This window comes from Temnothorax nylanderi, unplaced genomic scaffold (assembly GCF_030848795.1).
Source record: "Temnothorax nylanderi isolate EJ_2023f unplaced genomic scaffold, tnyl_v1.0 TNYL_tig0162_pilon, whole genome shotgun sequence".
NCBI classification, from domain to species: Eukaryota; Metazoa; Arthropoda; class Insecta; order Hymenoptera; family Formicidae; genus Temnothorax; species Temnothorax nylanderi.
Window position 1 is genome coordinate 307147 of NW_027249224.1, and position 17602 is coordinate 324748.

Genomic DNA, 17602 nt, shown 5'->3' on the forward strand with positions numbered 1-17602 from the left:
TTTTAAATAAAACATGCGTTATTTATTTATCAATTCCAAATAACAACAATAAAGGTATCTGAAAAACAGGTGGTAAAAATGGATCAGATTTGGGGTCGGGAAATATTTATTAAAATTTAACCCATATATTTAGTGGAGTGTACAGAGTGGTGCTTTCAGTACATTATTGTAATATTACAATCACACTAAATATTTCATTTATAAAATATGTATAATATTTACAGCGCCAGTATGTTAATACATTGTACATATGAATCATAATCGCGGCCGAAAATTTATATTTAAACCACTGAAAATTGAGACATTCATTACAAGGCAAGGTATCTTTTTCATAAATAATTACAGTAATGACGACAATAATGGCGGTATTAGTATCTGTATAGCGTAAATATAATCATCATAGCAATACCTTAAAAAATAAAGTAATATTAAAAGTAGTAATGGAAACCAATAGTAAAATCAATAGTAAAAATAATAGTACAAATAGGTAAGAATACATTAGTAGGAATAGGAATAACGGTAAAAATATTCCGTTAACAATGATGAAATTTTTCCCTCGATCGTCGATACTTCTAACGCATAATGGAATCTGGCAGAAAACGCGGATGTTACATTTCGGATTAAGATTATTATCTACAACATACGACACGCAGATATAAATCATTTACATTCACATTATCATTCCGACTTACATATCTGGATAAAAACATTTTTCGATCCTCTTACTTCTTAACTCCCACAATCTCGCAAGTACTCTCGTCCGGGATACGAATTTGCGTCAATAAAATATTATTTCCCCTTTTGATTCGCGATTCATGATGATGCAGTAGAGAAATGCTCGTTGCGCGCGAGTTAGCCAGATGCGGTCCTTAGGCGACATTATAGAGCTCAACTTTTGTGTCAACAGAATTATTATCCATATAAGCAACGTATTCGCATTTTCGTGCAACAGCTTTGTATGCTCTTATTTTACTTGTACACGTCACATTCTTTCTTCATCGAGATTTAGCGCCATTAGACACCGCAATTAGGCAGTTTTAACAGTTATTTATGCGCTAGGCGAAGAACTTATCAACTAAACAACGATCGTTCTGTAACAATTAATAATGGGAGCAAACGAATCTAGTTCGATTGGCTTCAATCGATGTCAATGATAATTATTCACGTTTACACGTGTTTCACTATACAAATATATATGGATTAACGAATTATTTCTTAGAAAAGGAACAGTTTTCTCCATAGCGTATTTCGTATCAAAGTTAACTTAGGCAAAATTCACGATGGCGTTGCGCGTCATTTCGCATAACAAATGCAATTTCTCTTCTATCGAGCAGCAACGAGAAGACTGCGTCCATAAAGTACGTAAAATCAGAAGACGTTACCCTAATTCTAAGGTTGTCAGTCTTGAGAGACGAATAATTAAGTCATTTACCGAATATTTTTGCACACTATAAAAAATAATAATATAAATTTGTGCGTGTTATAAAAATCCAATATATAGAAGGAATTCGCAAGCGGAAAATCTGCTCAGAATATTTCTACGTACTTGTGTGAGGAATGCATATAATTTAAAGACGCATATAATCTAAAGAATTCATGTCTTTTCTATAAATGTCTTCTTTAAATCTTACTTGAGATTTGAGGAAACAGAACTGTGCACAGCTTGCTGGAATATGTGTAAACATCTCATATGTCGCAATTGTAGAGTACAAAATTATCCCCCACGGAATGTTGCAATAAATGCAAAATGCTAAGTATTTGATACGCATTAGGTCTGTATGAACGCTTTCACCGAACTATACTCTACAAAACACACGCGTCGTATAAAAAGTGTTCTAATTAGATCCACAAATAATTGCTCGGAAGATTGTAAGTTGGACTGATCTATTGGACGGTACCTTCGATTGACCGCTCATTGGCAGAGAGTGAAGCGTCATATCGTAAATTTAATATGTTCACGTTTATCGTTTCGTGTATGTACATACAAGCAAACGTTTGTACGTAAGAAATCGAAAGTGAAAAAAAAAACTGGTATTGATTTTAAAATTATGTTCAAAATATTGTGTTCAAAATTTTATCAATCAACAGTTTCATTAAAATCATAACAGCTAATCTGAATTGCATCTGATTAAAAACATTTAATAATTTTAGTGACCAATGGTATTAAAATTATATAAATGATGTTAATGAAATGCGCGAGATACGCGAATATATTAAAATTACTGAAATAACGGCACCACTATTAATTTCGACAAAAATTTTGACCGAGTCAAGCTCTGTGTGTGGCGCGTACAAATGGGAGCCAGTCTAAATGAGCTTGCTTGTGCCAGTCGTAAATTACCCCATTTTAATGTAAATTACCGTTACACTTCGCGAGCACGTACAAATCGAAGGGAGCATTGGAAGCGAGGAGTGTGCGTGCACGATATTTGAAATATCACGCAAACGACATTGCGTTGTAGTTGGCAGTTGGATAGATAATTGAGCGCTGAGAATTCGCGATGCAACATCGCGATATCCTGAAAGTGTTTAAGTAATGACGTCGGTTTTTTTTTGTTCGCTGTAAAATCGCGTTTTTAATTTCGCCCCCGATAACGTATATCAGTCCAGGGCAATGCTGCCCTTTTTGCTCCGACAATAAACGATGAATTACGGTATCTTGGAACGTAATTATAACAGACCAAAAATCTTCGACAAACGAAAATTGGAATATCTCGAATAAATCGAGAACGATTTAAAATATATCCACATGCGTTTTTACATTACGTATAAAAGTAAAAAAGAATCGTGGATTGAACGTTCGATTGCTTCGTTGACATTTAAAGGGTTTTTATTTGAGAATCTCGGTTATCCTCGAATAAAAAAAAAAGCTCGTTGTCAAGAATTAATAAGTTCCTTGTTACGAGAGCGAGAGTGAGAGCAGGGCTTCGTACGGAAGATACGTGCGGTCGATCGCATTCGAAATAGACGAGAGATAGGTGTCACCCGGTTTCCGTGATCGATCGATCGGCGTCGAACATCCGCGGCGCGGGACGCATATAGGTGAGACGGGGTTTCGCAATCGCAATTCGGGAATACGCTCGGCGACAATCAATAAATTATCCCCGATGCCGGGTATGACGTACGTACATTCGCTTCGTTAACTGTCGGATGCGCGCAGCACTTTCCCACAGTGTTAAACGGAACGTGCGCCGATGGATCTCACGTTACCTTCCATCGCGAATGTGTCCGAAGGGTTTGAATGGTGGGTATATCGACAAACGAGATCGATTCTCTCTGGTAATTGGCCGGGTGAGACGCCGGGACGTGGAGAAAGGCGCACAATGCAAAATACAAAATTACAAAAATATACTCGTGGCGCCGGTAACGACCGGACCCCGTGCCGTGCGGCTTTCCATCGTGTATCATTTATTCATTTACAATATGGTACGGATAGGGTGCGATTGAAAGGAGGGGGAAAAGAGAGAGAGAGAGAGAAAAGGAGTGTATGTACATGGCACGGCACGGCGGTCGAGTTGGGCGAGCCGCGACTCTGCTAGGCCGCTGAAAATACTGTTCTCCGATGTTCTCCGATCGTGCAAGCTCGATTTTTCGCGCGCGCTCGTCGAAAGCGCGGCTTTCATTTTTTCTCCTCATTTGTACGACACATTCGGGCCGTTGAATGGAACAGCGCTACAGGTCTCTATACGAGTAAGAAAAAATACGGGGAAAAAAACGATGTTCCAAACGTGTAACATTGATTCGACGATCACGAAGAAACGCAGAGTGAGAAAAATGGATGTCGTGGGATGGAAAAATCGGTTGGCACTGGCCTACGAGAAACCGGGAACGTTTCTCAGGCTGTCGCGGCGCATCGCGACTGAACATTTTTCTCGAACGAGAGCTAGATGGTAACACGCCGCAATAAGTCGCCGAGCTTGTCGATCGCGGCGGCGCAGCGAAAAATCGAGGTGACACGACCGCGCTGCTATTTTCTCCGCCGCGTCTCACCCGGCCGTCCTCTTTGCGCCCGAGCCGTAGCCGTCAGGCGCTTAATACTGTTTGGCGTAATCCGGGCATGGAAAGGCCCGGTTTTTTGGGGTTCTCGGTGACCGTCGCACTTTATGCGTCCGCGAATCGAAGTTGAAGAACCATTAGGGTTCGAAATAAAAAGAATAAAAGCTCTAAAAAAAAAAAAGAAAAGAAGAACAGGACACAAGAAAAGAATTGAAAAGAATCTATTCCGCAAAATTAAACTAAACATTTGTATCACGATTCGAATAAAATTCATGCAACATCCCAAAACGAGGGACTTTGATCGATGAGACCACAAGGCGCAAGATATGACTAAACGTTTCTTTTTCATTTGAATCTAAGCGGCATTCATAAGCGGTATTAAAGAAATCTTCATTTTAATTCACGTTCGAGGTACCGAGGTATTTAATAAATCGAAACCTCCTCGTGCAATTGTACGGGGATAGGAGCGTCTCGCTGCAGAGTTTACCATCGAGATAAAGTGCCTCTCTTCCCAGGTGCTTCGTATATATCGCGACACGATTCCGCATGATGCATTTATGGAGTAGGAGCCGGCCGTGTTTTGCCTGAACAGCGGCTGATCCCAGCCGCTGCCGAGAAACAAGGGTACGGATTGATGGAGAGCATCCTTTGAATTCAAGTGTCGTTCGACGGTGAGTCAAGTTCGCGTCGGGATTCATTCAAAATGCGTTTTCTCGCTACGAGAAATCCGCCGCCGCCGTCGCGCAATCGCAACAAGTTGTATATAATCGCGTCCCGAAATCCCTGCTAAAGCCAGAGAAAGGGAAACGTTAATCTCCCGGATAAAAAGGTAACAAAAGCATAAAGAGTGGATGGCTTGCCGGCGATAAATTCGCAGTTAAAGAACGTTCCCTACCTACCCTTACCTCAGTGAAATATCGCCAACGGGCGAAAAGCGGCTCCCCATGTGTGTGTGGGTGGTGGTAACCGCACGTAGAGCCAGTCCTCTTATCACGATGTATCGCGGCCAGATGTTTCGCGCGGGAACGGAACCGGCGAATCGACAGCGTTAACCAGCGCGGCGGATAATGGACGCGCCGCAAAGAGGGACCACTTGTACTCATATTGCGGAAATCGCGTCGCGATGGAAGAGAAGAGGGGGGGGGGGGGAGAGAGAAGCGAGCTCGAATGAGTTTCCCATTTCGAAGAGACATTAACTTCTATGCGAAAGAAAAATGCGTCGCCTGGGCTGTGCGCGCGACAAGTCGCCGCTCCGACGAGTCACATGTTTTCCAGTTTCAAGGAGAGGTACGATTTATCGGCCATCAGGTATTCGGGTCCATAAGTCCGAACGCGCTCGCTCGTCGATGATATATAGCTCGCATGGACGTTCTACTTTACGATATATTGTCGTCGACGGTAGAATCGCAGCGATCGAATGTATCTCTAAAATGGGGACGCGCTGAATTCTGTTCCTCACTCCGCGTTTACGACACGTCGTAATGTCGTCATCTTTTTAAATTATGTCCGTCCCGACAATTCGTCCGCGTTACATCGCGCCATCCTTTTGACGACTCGCAATCGGCGTCCACTCGCACAAGCGTATATATACGCTCTGGTCAATAATTTTTACGCGCGGATCCGGATATTATGCGCGAATATGCCGGAGCAGTTAACAATCGAGCTGTAATTGTTGCTAATTGGAACGCACCACGCGTAACGTTCAATTAATTTCAAGTCCCGAAGTGAATTTGGAGTCCGTAGAGGAGTACATATATATATACACATCAAACTGGTCTTTTTTTTTTAGTGTTATTCATGGTCAGCACGATGGTGATAACGGAGACCAATCGGCCAGCGACGCCAAATTGGCCTCGTTTACAAAATGCGCTGTTATTCACCCCTGGTCATCCTGGCGATAATGAATTACACGAATTTCAAAGGTCGCGATACTCGTGCAATTAGCATCGACAGAAGTAAACGCGCGGACATGTCACTCAGATTTTTTTTTACTGTACACCATTTTAACGTACTTCGCAATACGATACGTTTTTTTTACAACTTCCAACACGCGTCGAGTGTCATCGCAGCACTTACATCTACTATAGATTTATACAATTGCCGTAATAGATATTATCCATTTAACGTAATACAAAGTGGCACCGTTATATAGGGTAGCATAGGGTATTCCGTACTGCGTTAACGATATTTGTATAGAGATACTGCTGATCGGTTCGCCGCTATAAATATCGCAAGCGATACCTGTTGCTAATTTTAAGATACAAACGTCGCTGATGGAATATGGGATACCTCTACGCGGGTACGAGCACGGTCTAACGATGCGCTTACAGAAGGAGAAGGGACACAGATCATTACGTCGTTCGACGTAAGCTTAGCATGAGAGTTCGGTGTCGCTTGCGAATGCAACAAGTCCTGCTACAATTCGATGCAGGCGTCGGAATTTCAATGTTTTAAAAAAGAAACGCGCGACAGGCGTATAACAGCTAGATAGATTCTTAACAATGTTAAATTCTCATCATGTTTACCGCGTAAATGTAACATGTGCAAAACGTTGCCTTTGCCTGAAACCTTAACACTTCCCTTTTATACACGCGAATCGTGCCGTAACGATCGCGATTTCCCATTATGGGGGTTAACACGAATAGAAGACGAATTTCACTGGTATCGCTCTTCGCGGAACGACTCGCGTTCAGTACTTTCCAGTTGCTTCGTGCTTCGCGTAAATTTCACACAAAACGCGAATAGGTTTTCGCCTTATCGACTAATACCGGCGGCAATGTCCGGAACCTTATTCACATTTATCACGTTATCACCTCACGGCGCGTGGCGAGCGTCAAATAAAACGCTAAAGGAACTTGATGAGAAAAAAAAGGAAAAATAAAAAAGATACGTGGAGGGAGACGAGGGATGAGGAAAGAGGACCCGTTTTTTGACGATCGGATCGTTCAGAAAATAATTCATGCGGATCACGATTTACTGGTTTTCGAATACCTCGGATGTTCCGTAACGTTCAATAAATAACTTACAAGATAACTTACGGGAAGGAGGAAAGTTGAGGAACGGGGAATAGGTGACACGAATGTCCGGTCGGCGTGTCCATCTCTATAAATCGTCATCGTCAGCGATTTCGGCCGTCGAAATCACCTGTGTCCATCCGTTCAAGTCCAGAAAGTTCAGGTCCTTCCAGAGTCCCCTCGTACATTTCGTTCATCCTCCAGACCGCGATTCGTCGAACGAAGTGGAAGTCCCGCGCGCGTCTCGCGCGCGCGTCTCGAAAGGCACTACCGGTTTATTGTAAGTGTGGTCACGCACGCCCCGTCCTGGCGCACTACGACCAATCGTCCTCATTGCGGACGATGCCCATGGTATCATACTTCCGTGCCGTCCTCGCCCTCGTCCTCGTACAGCGTCGGTCCATTGGCGGATTTCTTCTTGGGTTTCGGCGGCGGTCTCGGCGGTACCTTTCTGCCGAGGGTGTTGCTGTTGGCGGCCTGTTGCTGCTGCTGTTGCTGATGCTGCTGCTGCGGTTGCGTCAGTAGCGGATGACCGCCGTTCACGCTCTCGTCCGCCAACTTGAGCGGCCACTCGGCCGCGCCTTCCGGCGCCGCCCGATCCAACGCCCCGGCCAAAATGTTCGGGGTGCTACGTTGGATCGTGCCGTAGTGCGAACCCCCCGGCGTGCTCGGTAGTGGCCGGCCCCTCATGGACGAGGGCGCCGGTTCCGGGCTTTTGTTGAGCGACAGCATCGAGCTGCCGTCCGCCGTGGTACGTAGACCCAGATTGTCGTACACCGGCTCGAGGACATCGTTCGGCGACGTCGGGGGTCCGCTGCTCCAGCTAGGCGCTCGCGGTCGTCGCGGGATCGTCACGTAGCCGTGACGTGGTAACACCGGCGCCATCGATGACGACGACGACGACGGCCCGAGACCGTACGGCGTGACGCTGCGGCTGTGCGGCAGCGTCTTGAAGGCGGCCGGGTGATACTGGCCTGACGTCGGCGAGCCGTACGACGGGGCCGTCGTCGTCGTCGCCGTCGCCGGTGTTATCACGTGTTGACTAGGCAGACGCGTGCTGTCGGGCGCCGTTGACGCCTGGCTAGTCGGCGATGCGCCGCGACCGCCGGAGAAGGCCAGCAGGTCCGGCGGATATTGTCGGTAGTGGTAACCGGCACCCCCGCGCGGCAACGTACCCCCGCCGCCGCCGCCGCCGCTTCCGCTGCCACCCCCGTCGAGTTCCGGCGTGGCCCGTTCGTGATCCCTCTCGTCGTCGCCTATGCCGCCGCCTACCCCGCCGACGACACCGCTCCCGACACCGTCAGCTGCGAGAACATGAACAAAAGAGAAGGACGAACGTTAAAAAAGAAAATCTAAGTGAGGTCGAGAAAAAAAACCGGGAAGAAAAAAAAAAGATCGCGCGCGAGAGGCTGGACGCCGCGAATGGTGAGTAAAGACAGCGTCGCCAGGACGTTGCCTTCATACGATCCACGATATTGGGGTATTATCCCCGACCAGCGTGGACGAGTGCTTTTAATCCGATTGGGTCGTGATACGATCGTAATCGGGAAAGAGCGCTTTGTCGATTTAACTGAAAAATATAACTGCATTTCCTGAGCGTCGTCGGTCAAGCGTACGCCTGGCGCTACGTCGCGTCGTACCGCTTCGAAATTCTCTTAATCCTCGTAAAGTTGACTGAATATTCCTCTAAGATTCGGATCGCGTTAAAGTGCTGGTCGTAAATTTTTTTTTTCTCTACAGTATTCCAGATTTATAGAAATTTGATCGAGTGCCATCACATACAAGTCCCCACGTAATCTCGTAATCTCGAAAAATATCTCATTAATGATGACACGCAAGTCTACACACGCAACATGCTTCTTGGCGGACCTTATTGTCGTCATTACTTTTGCAATTATATATTACAGCGATTTACTATTGCAACTCTCGTAATTGATTCTCGCGTCGGAAGCTAGAAATTAAAATCTGCTCCGTTCTTATCTACAGAAAATAGTATTCCTAAAAGGATTGATATCAGTGGTCGAACACGGATATGACGAATGTGTTCGCGCCGTGTCGCAGCGCGAATGTTATATTAAGGGGTGCCTGATGTATTATAAGCGTCCCTAACGGATCTTCATTAGTCTCCTAGCCGCCACTTGACGGACTCTCCTTACCTTAAGATCGATGGCACCTGGTCGGACAATTCTCTCGCATGATAGTCCGCGTTCGGCACGGAACGAATCGATTTACGATTACACGCATACACATGCATACACGCTATTTGTACATTACATAAGCGACATATAGCGGTCGTTTCCCGCTCGGTGGGGGGGGGGGGGGAGAATATTACCCCGACGAAATGACGGATGTTCCGCGCGACTCGTTAAGAATCATATCGGCCACCCTCGTCGGTGAAAATTCCGCTCGATCTTGGATCAACGTCCGCGAATACGCGGTCGGTCTCGAGGTAAATCGCTCGTTGAAGCTAGTGTAAGGTAGTTTCTCGCTAGCACCTAGCCACGCACTGTTTAGTAATATAGGCTGTGTACTGACCGAAAACCGAGTCGTTGTCGAGCAACGTGCGATTCAACTCCGTCATCTCCGTACCGTGCGACGTCACTGAGGGCGCCTCGTAGCGCCTCGGCGGCTTCACGACCGGATTGATGGTTGTGATCAGGGACTTCTCCTGTTCGCCGAGGCCGTGATGCTCCAGGGACGCCGCCTCGAGGCCCTTCTCGTCATGCCTGGTGCGGCGACGACGGCAATAGCACACGCAAAGCACTACCGTGACGATCAGCAGACACAACGCGGTGACGCCCAGCCCGATGGCGAGCGGCAGGCTGATGAAGCTCTCCCTGCTGCCCAAAGCGTCGCCCACGATGGCCAGTGTCACGTTTCTCTCGGCTTCGCCGCCCGGGCTCTTTGCGTGGCAGACGTAATCACCCTTGTCGGAGGGCATTGCGTCGATAATGGTGAGATTAAACCATTCGTGGCTCACTGAGAGTATGTATCCTCTATCGTTGTTCGGGCGTTTGGTAAGTTTGTTTAAAACGCGATTACGATGCGTCCATGATAACTGAAACAGATATGTGCGATGTTTCATAGTGCGGTAGCACAAAGAAGTCCTGGTGCAATAATAAAAACAAAAATTTGAGATGTATATTATACATTAAGGTATTTACGAAATATTTGGACAAACTTCTAGAGCGTATTCCTTACGTCAAAATAAAAAATAAGTTTATATAAAATCAATTAGAATCAAAAGCCATGCGATCCAAGCCTAGGTCTTTGACGGCTTTATGTTAGTTTCTGTATATATATATATATATATATATACATATAATTTTTCCAACAAACTGCGCGCCGATTATTTGTCGGACTTTAAAACACAGTTATTGTTAGAATTAAAACCCTTCCCTCCCCGGAATTAAATCGACTCGATTTAATTATCTAAAAACTGTAAAGAATTTTATTGCGAAAAAATATTACCTCAGCCAGGGTTCGAACCTGGAACCTCCCTCATTCCGTGTAGGGCGTCGTACCAATTCGACCACCGAGGCATGTGGTAATATTTATCGCAATAACCGGTGATAATAGTTTATATAAACCCACAATAAAGAATGAGTGATTGCGAAACAAAGCTTACGTTAATGTTATTATTAAATAATCGTAGGTAAACATTAGTTTACTTTATTTTGACGCGAGGAATACGCCCTAGAAGTTTATCCAAGTATTTCGTAAACATCCTGTATACAATAACTGTTAAATAAAATGGCAAGATTGGTATTACACCGTATTTCTTTTCTGTGTATTTTTAACAGATTAGATTTTTATTTAATAGATTAATTTAAATTTAATTGCAACATTATTATACCGCGTGTATGCCTGTACGAAAATGCAATTACCTGAGGGGGTGGGATTCCCGATGCCCTGCACGAGAGCGTTACGTCTCCTTTGCCCATCTCGATTTTCGTTGCCGGGCCGATGGCGGTGATTTTCGGTCTGCATGCGAACTCGTCACTGCTAACTTCGTCCCACATCTTGCCGGCCATGTGGGGCGGTTGCTGGCAAGTGGTTGGCTTGGTGTACAAGTTGCGCTCGATCGTCCAGTCGCGGAACCTTTTGAGATTGCAGTTGCAGTTCCACGGATTATTCCGGAGCTCGAGACTGGCGAGGTAGGGGAGGTTCTCAAAGCTCTGCAGGTGCAGAGTGCTGAAGTTATTCCCGTCAAACGCGAGGGATTGCAAACCGGGCAGGTTACGAAACGTCTTCTCCTCGATCTGATTCAGTCTGTTCTCCGAAAACGTCACTTTCTGCAGGAAAGTGAGATTGAAGAACAGGCCGTTCTCCAGCGTCCTCAGCTTGTTTTGATCGAGCAGCAGCACTCGCAGCCGTTGAGTCTCGTAGAAAGTGCCCGGATGCAGGGTGCGGATATTGTTGCCCGACAGATCGATCTCGATGATGATCTTGAGGCTGTTGAACGCGTCCACGTGAATCGACTCGATGCCGCATTCGCGCAACGCCAGCTTATGCAGATTCACCAGATTGACGCGGCTGAACGCGTTATGTATGAGGCGAGTTATGCGATTGCCGGTCAAATCGAGATTCTGGATCTCGGGCGAGAGGTCCCCCGGCACCTCCGTGAGGTTCTGCTTAATGCACTCGGCGGTCTTCTTGCCGGACACCCATTTGCACTTGCACGCCGACGAGCACTGCATCCAGTCCTCCTGGCCTTGACACAGGGCGACCGTAAGCGCCGCGCAGAGCAGCCACCGGCCCGCCGTTCTCGGTATCATCTCGGAGGAATCCTGTTAATAGCAGAAACGTGCGCGATGACGTTAGAACGTGACTGCGGTACTGCGACCGCGGAACTTACTTAGCCGAGCGTAGTTGCATGCATGATAGCGGAGTTTCGTCTTTTGGGATATTCCGCCGGAGAGAAATATGCAACATGTAACTAATATATTCCAGTTACGGCTTAATATTTACCAACGCTCGCAACTAGCTGCTGCGTTTCACCGTGTATTCACCTCGTTATTGATAGTTGAACGCGGGATGTGGATCATTGTTTAATTACACGATCGAATAATCATATTACGTGCATACGCGGTTGGAATTAATTATTACTAAATAATACGCGGCGCTTAATAATTTTGAATAATTTGTACGCCATACAAATATCCCGTACGCTATTTTGACACTTTTAGTTATTGTACGTTGGGATAATTGCCCATGACTGTCACTGAGCAAATTACCCCGACGTACAACGATTTTCCGATAATAAATGCCGTCATGTAATTTTATATAAAATGGATAAAATGAGATACGTAAGGTATTTCGACTCTCACGCCTTTCGTACTTTGAAATCGAATTCGCTTGACGTGTGCGTCTAGCGTTAAATATATACCGCTCTTTCTTACAACGGTATAAGTTGCTTGTGCGAACAGCGCAAAGTTGTTTCGTGGCTCGCCGTAGAACAGGGCTTTCCACGCTAAACTCGACTTTCCATGTTATCGAACAAGTCTGGCTATGTCTGAGACAGTTTGGTGCCATCGGAGACCTCCGGGATTTTCTTCGTCTCCGCGGCCGGTTCCGTCTTCCTCGCTCTCGCATTCCCACGAGCCTGCCTTTCCTTTATTTTTGTTAGTCAACGCCGCTAATCTCAGAGCACGACGGGACACCCTGCCGAGAACTGTTGGCAATTTAGCTTAATACCGTTACAGCGCGTCGCGCTCTCTCCGACGCCGGCGTCGCCGTCGCCGTGTCGACGCGTCGCCGAAGTTAAATTAATACAGCACGACGATTAAAACAAGTTTCACCCCTTTTATTATCATCGTGGAGTCCGAGATTGTGCATCAAATTAGCTTTTCCGTCGACGAGCGGCGCAGCACGATTCATTCCGGATCTCCCTGCGGGCTCGAATCGGCGAGTAAGAGAAAGTATCCGAGCTACAACGTCCCGATAAAAGAATCGAATATATCTCGAAACGACATTCCGAAACGATTTAGAAATAGAACGCGAATTCTAAATTCGTACATTTAATCCTAGCATAAGCTATTTTATGCATCTCGTTTCTCAAATTTCGTTTCACGATAGACTTTACGCAGGCTTCAAACTTATAATATATTCAGTCGAGTCGAAATTGAAACGTTCGCGAAAGACCGAAACGGCTAAAAATTAAATATGATTTAATCTTGCTCCAGAACCATCGCGACGATCATCGCGAATTCCGATATTACAGTCAATAATTAAAATTGCGTATTTCGCCCGTTTCGAATTGTACAAAAGCAAATGGCGTGTCACGGTGGGTTAACGTCGTCGGGAAACAAAGAGAAATTCGCCGAAGGTCGCGGCCGGGATCCATCGGGAAACTCGTTCCGGTGGGAACCATGCGCGCCGTTGTAGATTTTCCGCCAACTTTCCGCGTATACATGCTCTTCGCGCGGCGAACTTTTTGAAGTCTCCGTCCACAAGAGCGTCCGCGGTCACTGCACTCGCCCGGTAGCCCCGAGGATTTTATTGTCCTGGCCGCGAGAGAGCAGTTCTTTTGAGCTCGATCGCCGATCCTGCGCCACCGAGGTCAGAATACATATGTACCGAGCGTGTCGTTCCTTTAAAACCGGCACGCATGTTTCAGAGCCCTTTCTTTGCCCGCGTGGTTTTAGATCTCAAGCTAAAACAGCGCTCTTTGAACCACGGCATGCTTGCACGGCATGTGTACGGCTTTACGACACGCGCGCCGAGCGTTTTCTCTTCCGTGAAATATATTCCAGGAGGAAAGACATGTACGGTGAGTTAATATTACGTTGGCAAAACCAGACGAGAGACGCTGAAAGACGATATTTCGTATGACGTATGCGTCGAGCTTCGATTCGTACATCCGTCTCGCTGTCGCGCTCCGGTGCGGCCTCACGTTCGCGGCGGCGATCCTGTTCCCTCGATCCTAGTCGCGCTATCGATCGACCGCATACCGCATTTGACTTGTAAATAACTAGGTGAGCCAACGAGGATACGGGGAAAGAGTGGAGGAGGCTTGTATACGGACCGGAGCGGCTTTTAGCCCGGATGAACGATGGATGAAACGAGCCGAGTGTCCTTTGGCGGCGCGTGTATCGTGCCCGGAAGGAACCTCCCACCCGTGTCTCGTCGCGGGGGAACGCGGAAACGCGGAAGTTGCTCGACGGGGACGTGTGCGTGTCCGGCACCGTTCGCGTGCCACGCAGAAAAAAAAGGTATCGAGCGGAGAGCAGCGGGAGAGAAAGAGGGAGAGATAGAGCGACGGCGGGGTAGGCGGTCAACTTTCCGCGGGGCGGAATTTCAAATTCGAACACCCTCTATCAATCAAGAGCGTTCCGTTCCCGGAGGGTAACGGCAAGTATGCCCTGTTGCTCCTATACAAATTTCATCAATCATGCGAGCCAGCACACACACACCGGAGGCGGTGGTTATCCTGCCGGATCTCTCCTGCCCCGTCCTATATTTTCGCACGTGAAATAAGGTCTCGCGAAACACACCGAGCGGACCGATGATTGGCGGATGTTAAACGATCGGTACGACGAGTGGGTGGGCGGAGATCGCGCGATGCTTATAAATGACTTTCGAAAGCGGCAGTTACGATGGTTACGATGCAGCTTTCGCTTGCGGAAGCTACGCGTAAATATGGGGTGTTTAAGAAGGAGAAAGGAAAAAAGAGCGCCCAGCGCGAACAGTGTCAAGATTTTCTTTTTTTTTTTTATCACGAAGCGATCGCGCAAGTAAGACGCAGATTACCGTAAGTGATTCGCAGCCGTGAGTTTTCGGGAACTTTGCGCTTCCTCGCGAAAGTGCAGTAATTTAATTTGTAATTTGCGAGGAAGGAGGAACACGCGCAATACCGTTGCCCGTTTCCTGCGGGGGCAAACTTTTTCCCGGCGGAAATAAGGATTATTGAACGACGACGACGGCCGCACAGCCGTCTTCCGAGAATATCAAAGAAGTTATGGCGGACGGATTTATACGTGTTATATGTACTTTGAGATAACGCTTGAAGCGAGGGACTGAGAACGTGGACCGAGACTTCGACGAGAAAAACGCTCATGTATAGCGTGCTCCATTGAAACTTCTCTGCAGAGAGAAGTCTCTCTCTCTCTCTCTCTCTCTCTTTCTCTCGTCGTTGGAGGCGCTTAAACGTAATAACGAAATATCGCAAGCAACTTTTTGTTAAATTACCTGGTCGTGATACAAATGGCCGTGAGGCGAAAAGGAGAATCTCGTTTTCGATGCAATCGCGCCGTACAAAGTGAGTTTAAAGTTATTATTGTGACCTCCGGCTTGACTTAGTTACGGAAACATTGTCTAACTAACTAAGAATCCTTACCCCGCGGTTTACACATTGTTGCTCAAACGCGCTTTTGCGCTGGTCTACAATGTCGACATTCTGAATATTTTAATTCCTTATGACGAGATTTAATTTCGTAAATCTAGAAGAATACAATAATTTTACCATTAATTTCTCATTTTTGCAAAGAAACATTAAAATAAAAAAATTATATATATATATATATATTATTATCATGTCAATTAATATTGTGTACATACACATTTATTAATATTACACATATAAAATATATATAAATAATAAAAATTATAAATATAAATAACCGAGATAAAAAATTAATTATGTTATTTCTTCTCTATTCTCTATTATTTGAAGAGGAAGACGTGGGCTATTTCCAGCCTCAGACCAGGAAATTTAATTAGAGCACATACGTGATGCGTGACAGATTGTTATATATCGTCCGGAGTCATTCAAGACTTTACGGTTCAGCGAGAGCAAATAACGTGGCTTCAATGTGCTTATGTCTGGAATCAGGTTTATTTATTCAGCTGATCCTAGTTTCATCGTGCGAAATTACGCGTATTAAGTAGGCTGCAGATCTGCGCGTTCGATAAATATTGACCAGGCGTCGAGATCAGACATTGCATCAAATACGAATTACGTGAATTCGACGACGCGGTAATTGCATGCGGATGATATAATAACACACGATATAATAACGCTTTATTAGAGACAGTCAGCTTTGACAGCGGCTGTAATCAATTTGCGCGAGGAGAAACGAACGAGTTTAGTCAATCGTACCGCTGCGCTGGATCGGTTCCGGAGAAAAACGCGGTGTTTTCTGTGAATTATCGGGAGGGGTACTGTTTTCATTACGCCGGGTCACCGCGCAACGACGGGGGCACCATCGTAATCGACTTTCTAATTATAACGCGGCGCTCGCTGGCGCTCTCGGATGGTGGCGCGTGAACTCTCGACCGAGGTCACTTTTTCCCCGATAAGTCGTTAATAGTTAATTAGCGGGGAATAAGGACGGAGTCGTTAGCCCGTTCTGTCATTGACTGCCGGGGACGCCACTGGAATCGCGAATTAGTAGTAGTATTTGACGATTTTATCTTTGCGTTAAGAATATATGTTGTTGCAAACTGAATAGGTCACGTGCATAATTTAATGTGGATAATTTTAACCATCAGTAAGATATTATGAGCACGCGCGAAAAAATGAAAGATACGTCGTATTCGTTCCTCATTTCTAAAATAAAGACTCTTATCTGGAAAACGGTATAAGTGGCGTCCGTTATACTTCTCGACAAGAGCTTTCGATCGCATTTATCAATTACGGAACCAATTAGAATGCCTATTTCTGTGAAAATATACTAACATGGAACAGCATAAAAGTGATTATATATAACCTAGTCAATGCATCCATTTCGTACTTATCTCTTGATGTACCTACGAAATCTCGTAGCATCGAAATTAAGGAATTCCTGAATCTTGCAAGCTCCGTAATTCGTAGAGATATAACGACAGTTATTCACGCTTCTCCTCGGAAGAGATGCAGTGAATTTATATCTATAAACACGGTGTAGAGAGAGGCAACGTTATTCGACGTGAAACGATCGCGTGCTTACAGGTGTAATATCTCATGTTCTTTGCAACGGAGCACAACTTTCTCTATAAGCGGCGAAATGTAAACGCAGTCGGAGACGTAGAGCAGAGCATATTTACACAGACACTAAGTCGATATGCACCTGCCGCATTCACGGTCTCGATGACGCGCCTTTGTGTAACCGGATTCCGCATCCTTGCGAATATCTGCTTACCTGTACCTATAATGCACACAGAACGCGTACGGTACAACTGCCGTCACGTCTACGTGGAATATGATTGAAATTATATCTACGGAACGTGTTACTTAACGGTGCTAGCCGAAGAGAAAAAGACGGAGATGCTAAAAGCTTCGCTCTAACTCATTTTCGCCGGAAAATTTTTATCCTTTTTCCGCGAGATACGCGAGACGCATCCGAGATTGGATGAATTAAAAATTATTGTACTAAAGGCAACGCGATGCTCGTCTCTCTCTCTCTCTCTTTTTCTCTCTCTCAGCAATTTTTATTGATCTTTCTCGGAGATGCATTTGTTAAGAAAATCGTTGAAAAAAAATTCTTTTCTTGAAAACGACTTTATCTTCCTTTGTTCAATATTTCTCTCAATGTCCTGTTAGATTTTTTTCCCTTCAAAGTATGCATGCTTAACTTTGAATGTAACAATAAGAAATACAGAGTATTTTCGTC

The 17602-nt window shown here is 45.6% G+C and overlaps 1 protein-coding gene across 3 annotated transcripts in view; it reads right to left on the reverse strand.

Annotated features, from left to right (window-relative positions):
• Positions 1–88: 88 nt before the first annotated feature.
• Positions 89–17602, reverse strand: part of Kek5 (kekkon 5) — a 95892-nt gene continuing 78378 nt past the window's right edge. For 2 of the 3 annotated variants that reach the window (XM_071715373.1, XM_071715374.1), the window contains 3 exons: positions 10898–11800; positions 9546–10068; positions 89–8314 (listed from right to left, as the gene is read on the reverse strand). In XM_071715373.1, coding sequence (XP_071571474.1) covers positions 7365–8314; positions 9546–10068; positions 10898–11788 — 2364 coding nt within the window. In that variant the 5' untranslated portion in view covers positions 11789–11800 and the 3' untranslated portion in view covers positions 89–7364. Of the gene's footprint in view, positions 8315–9545; positions 10069–10897; positions 15366–17602 lie in introns of those variants that run through there. The other variant, XM_071715375.1, reaches the window with a different exon arrangement.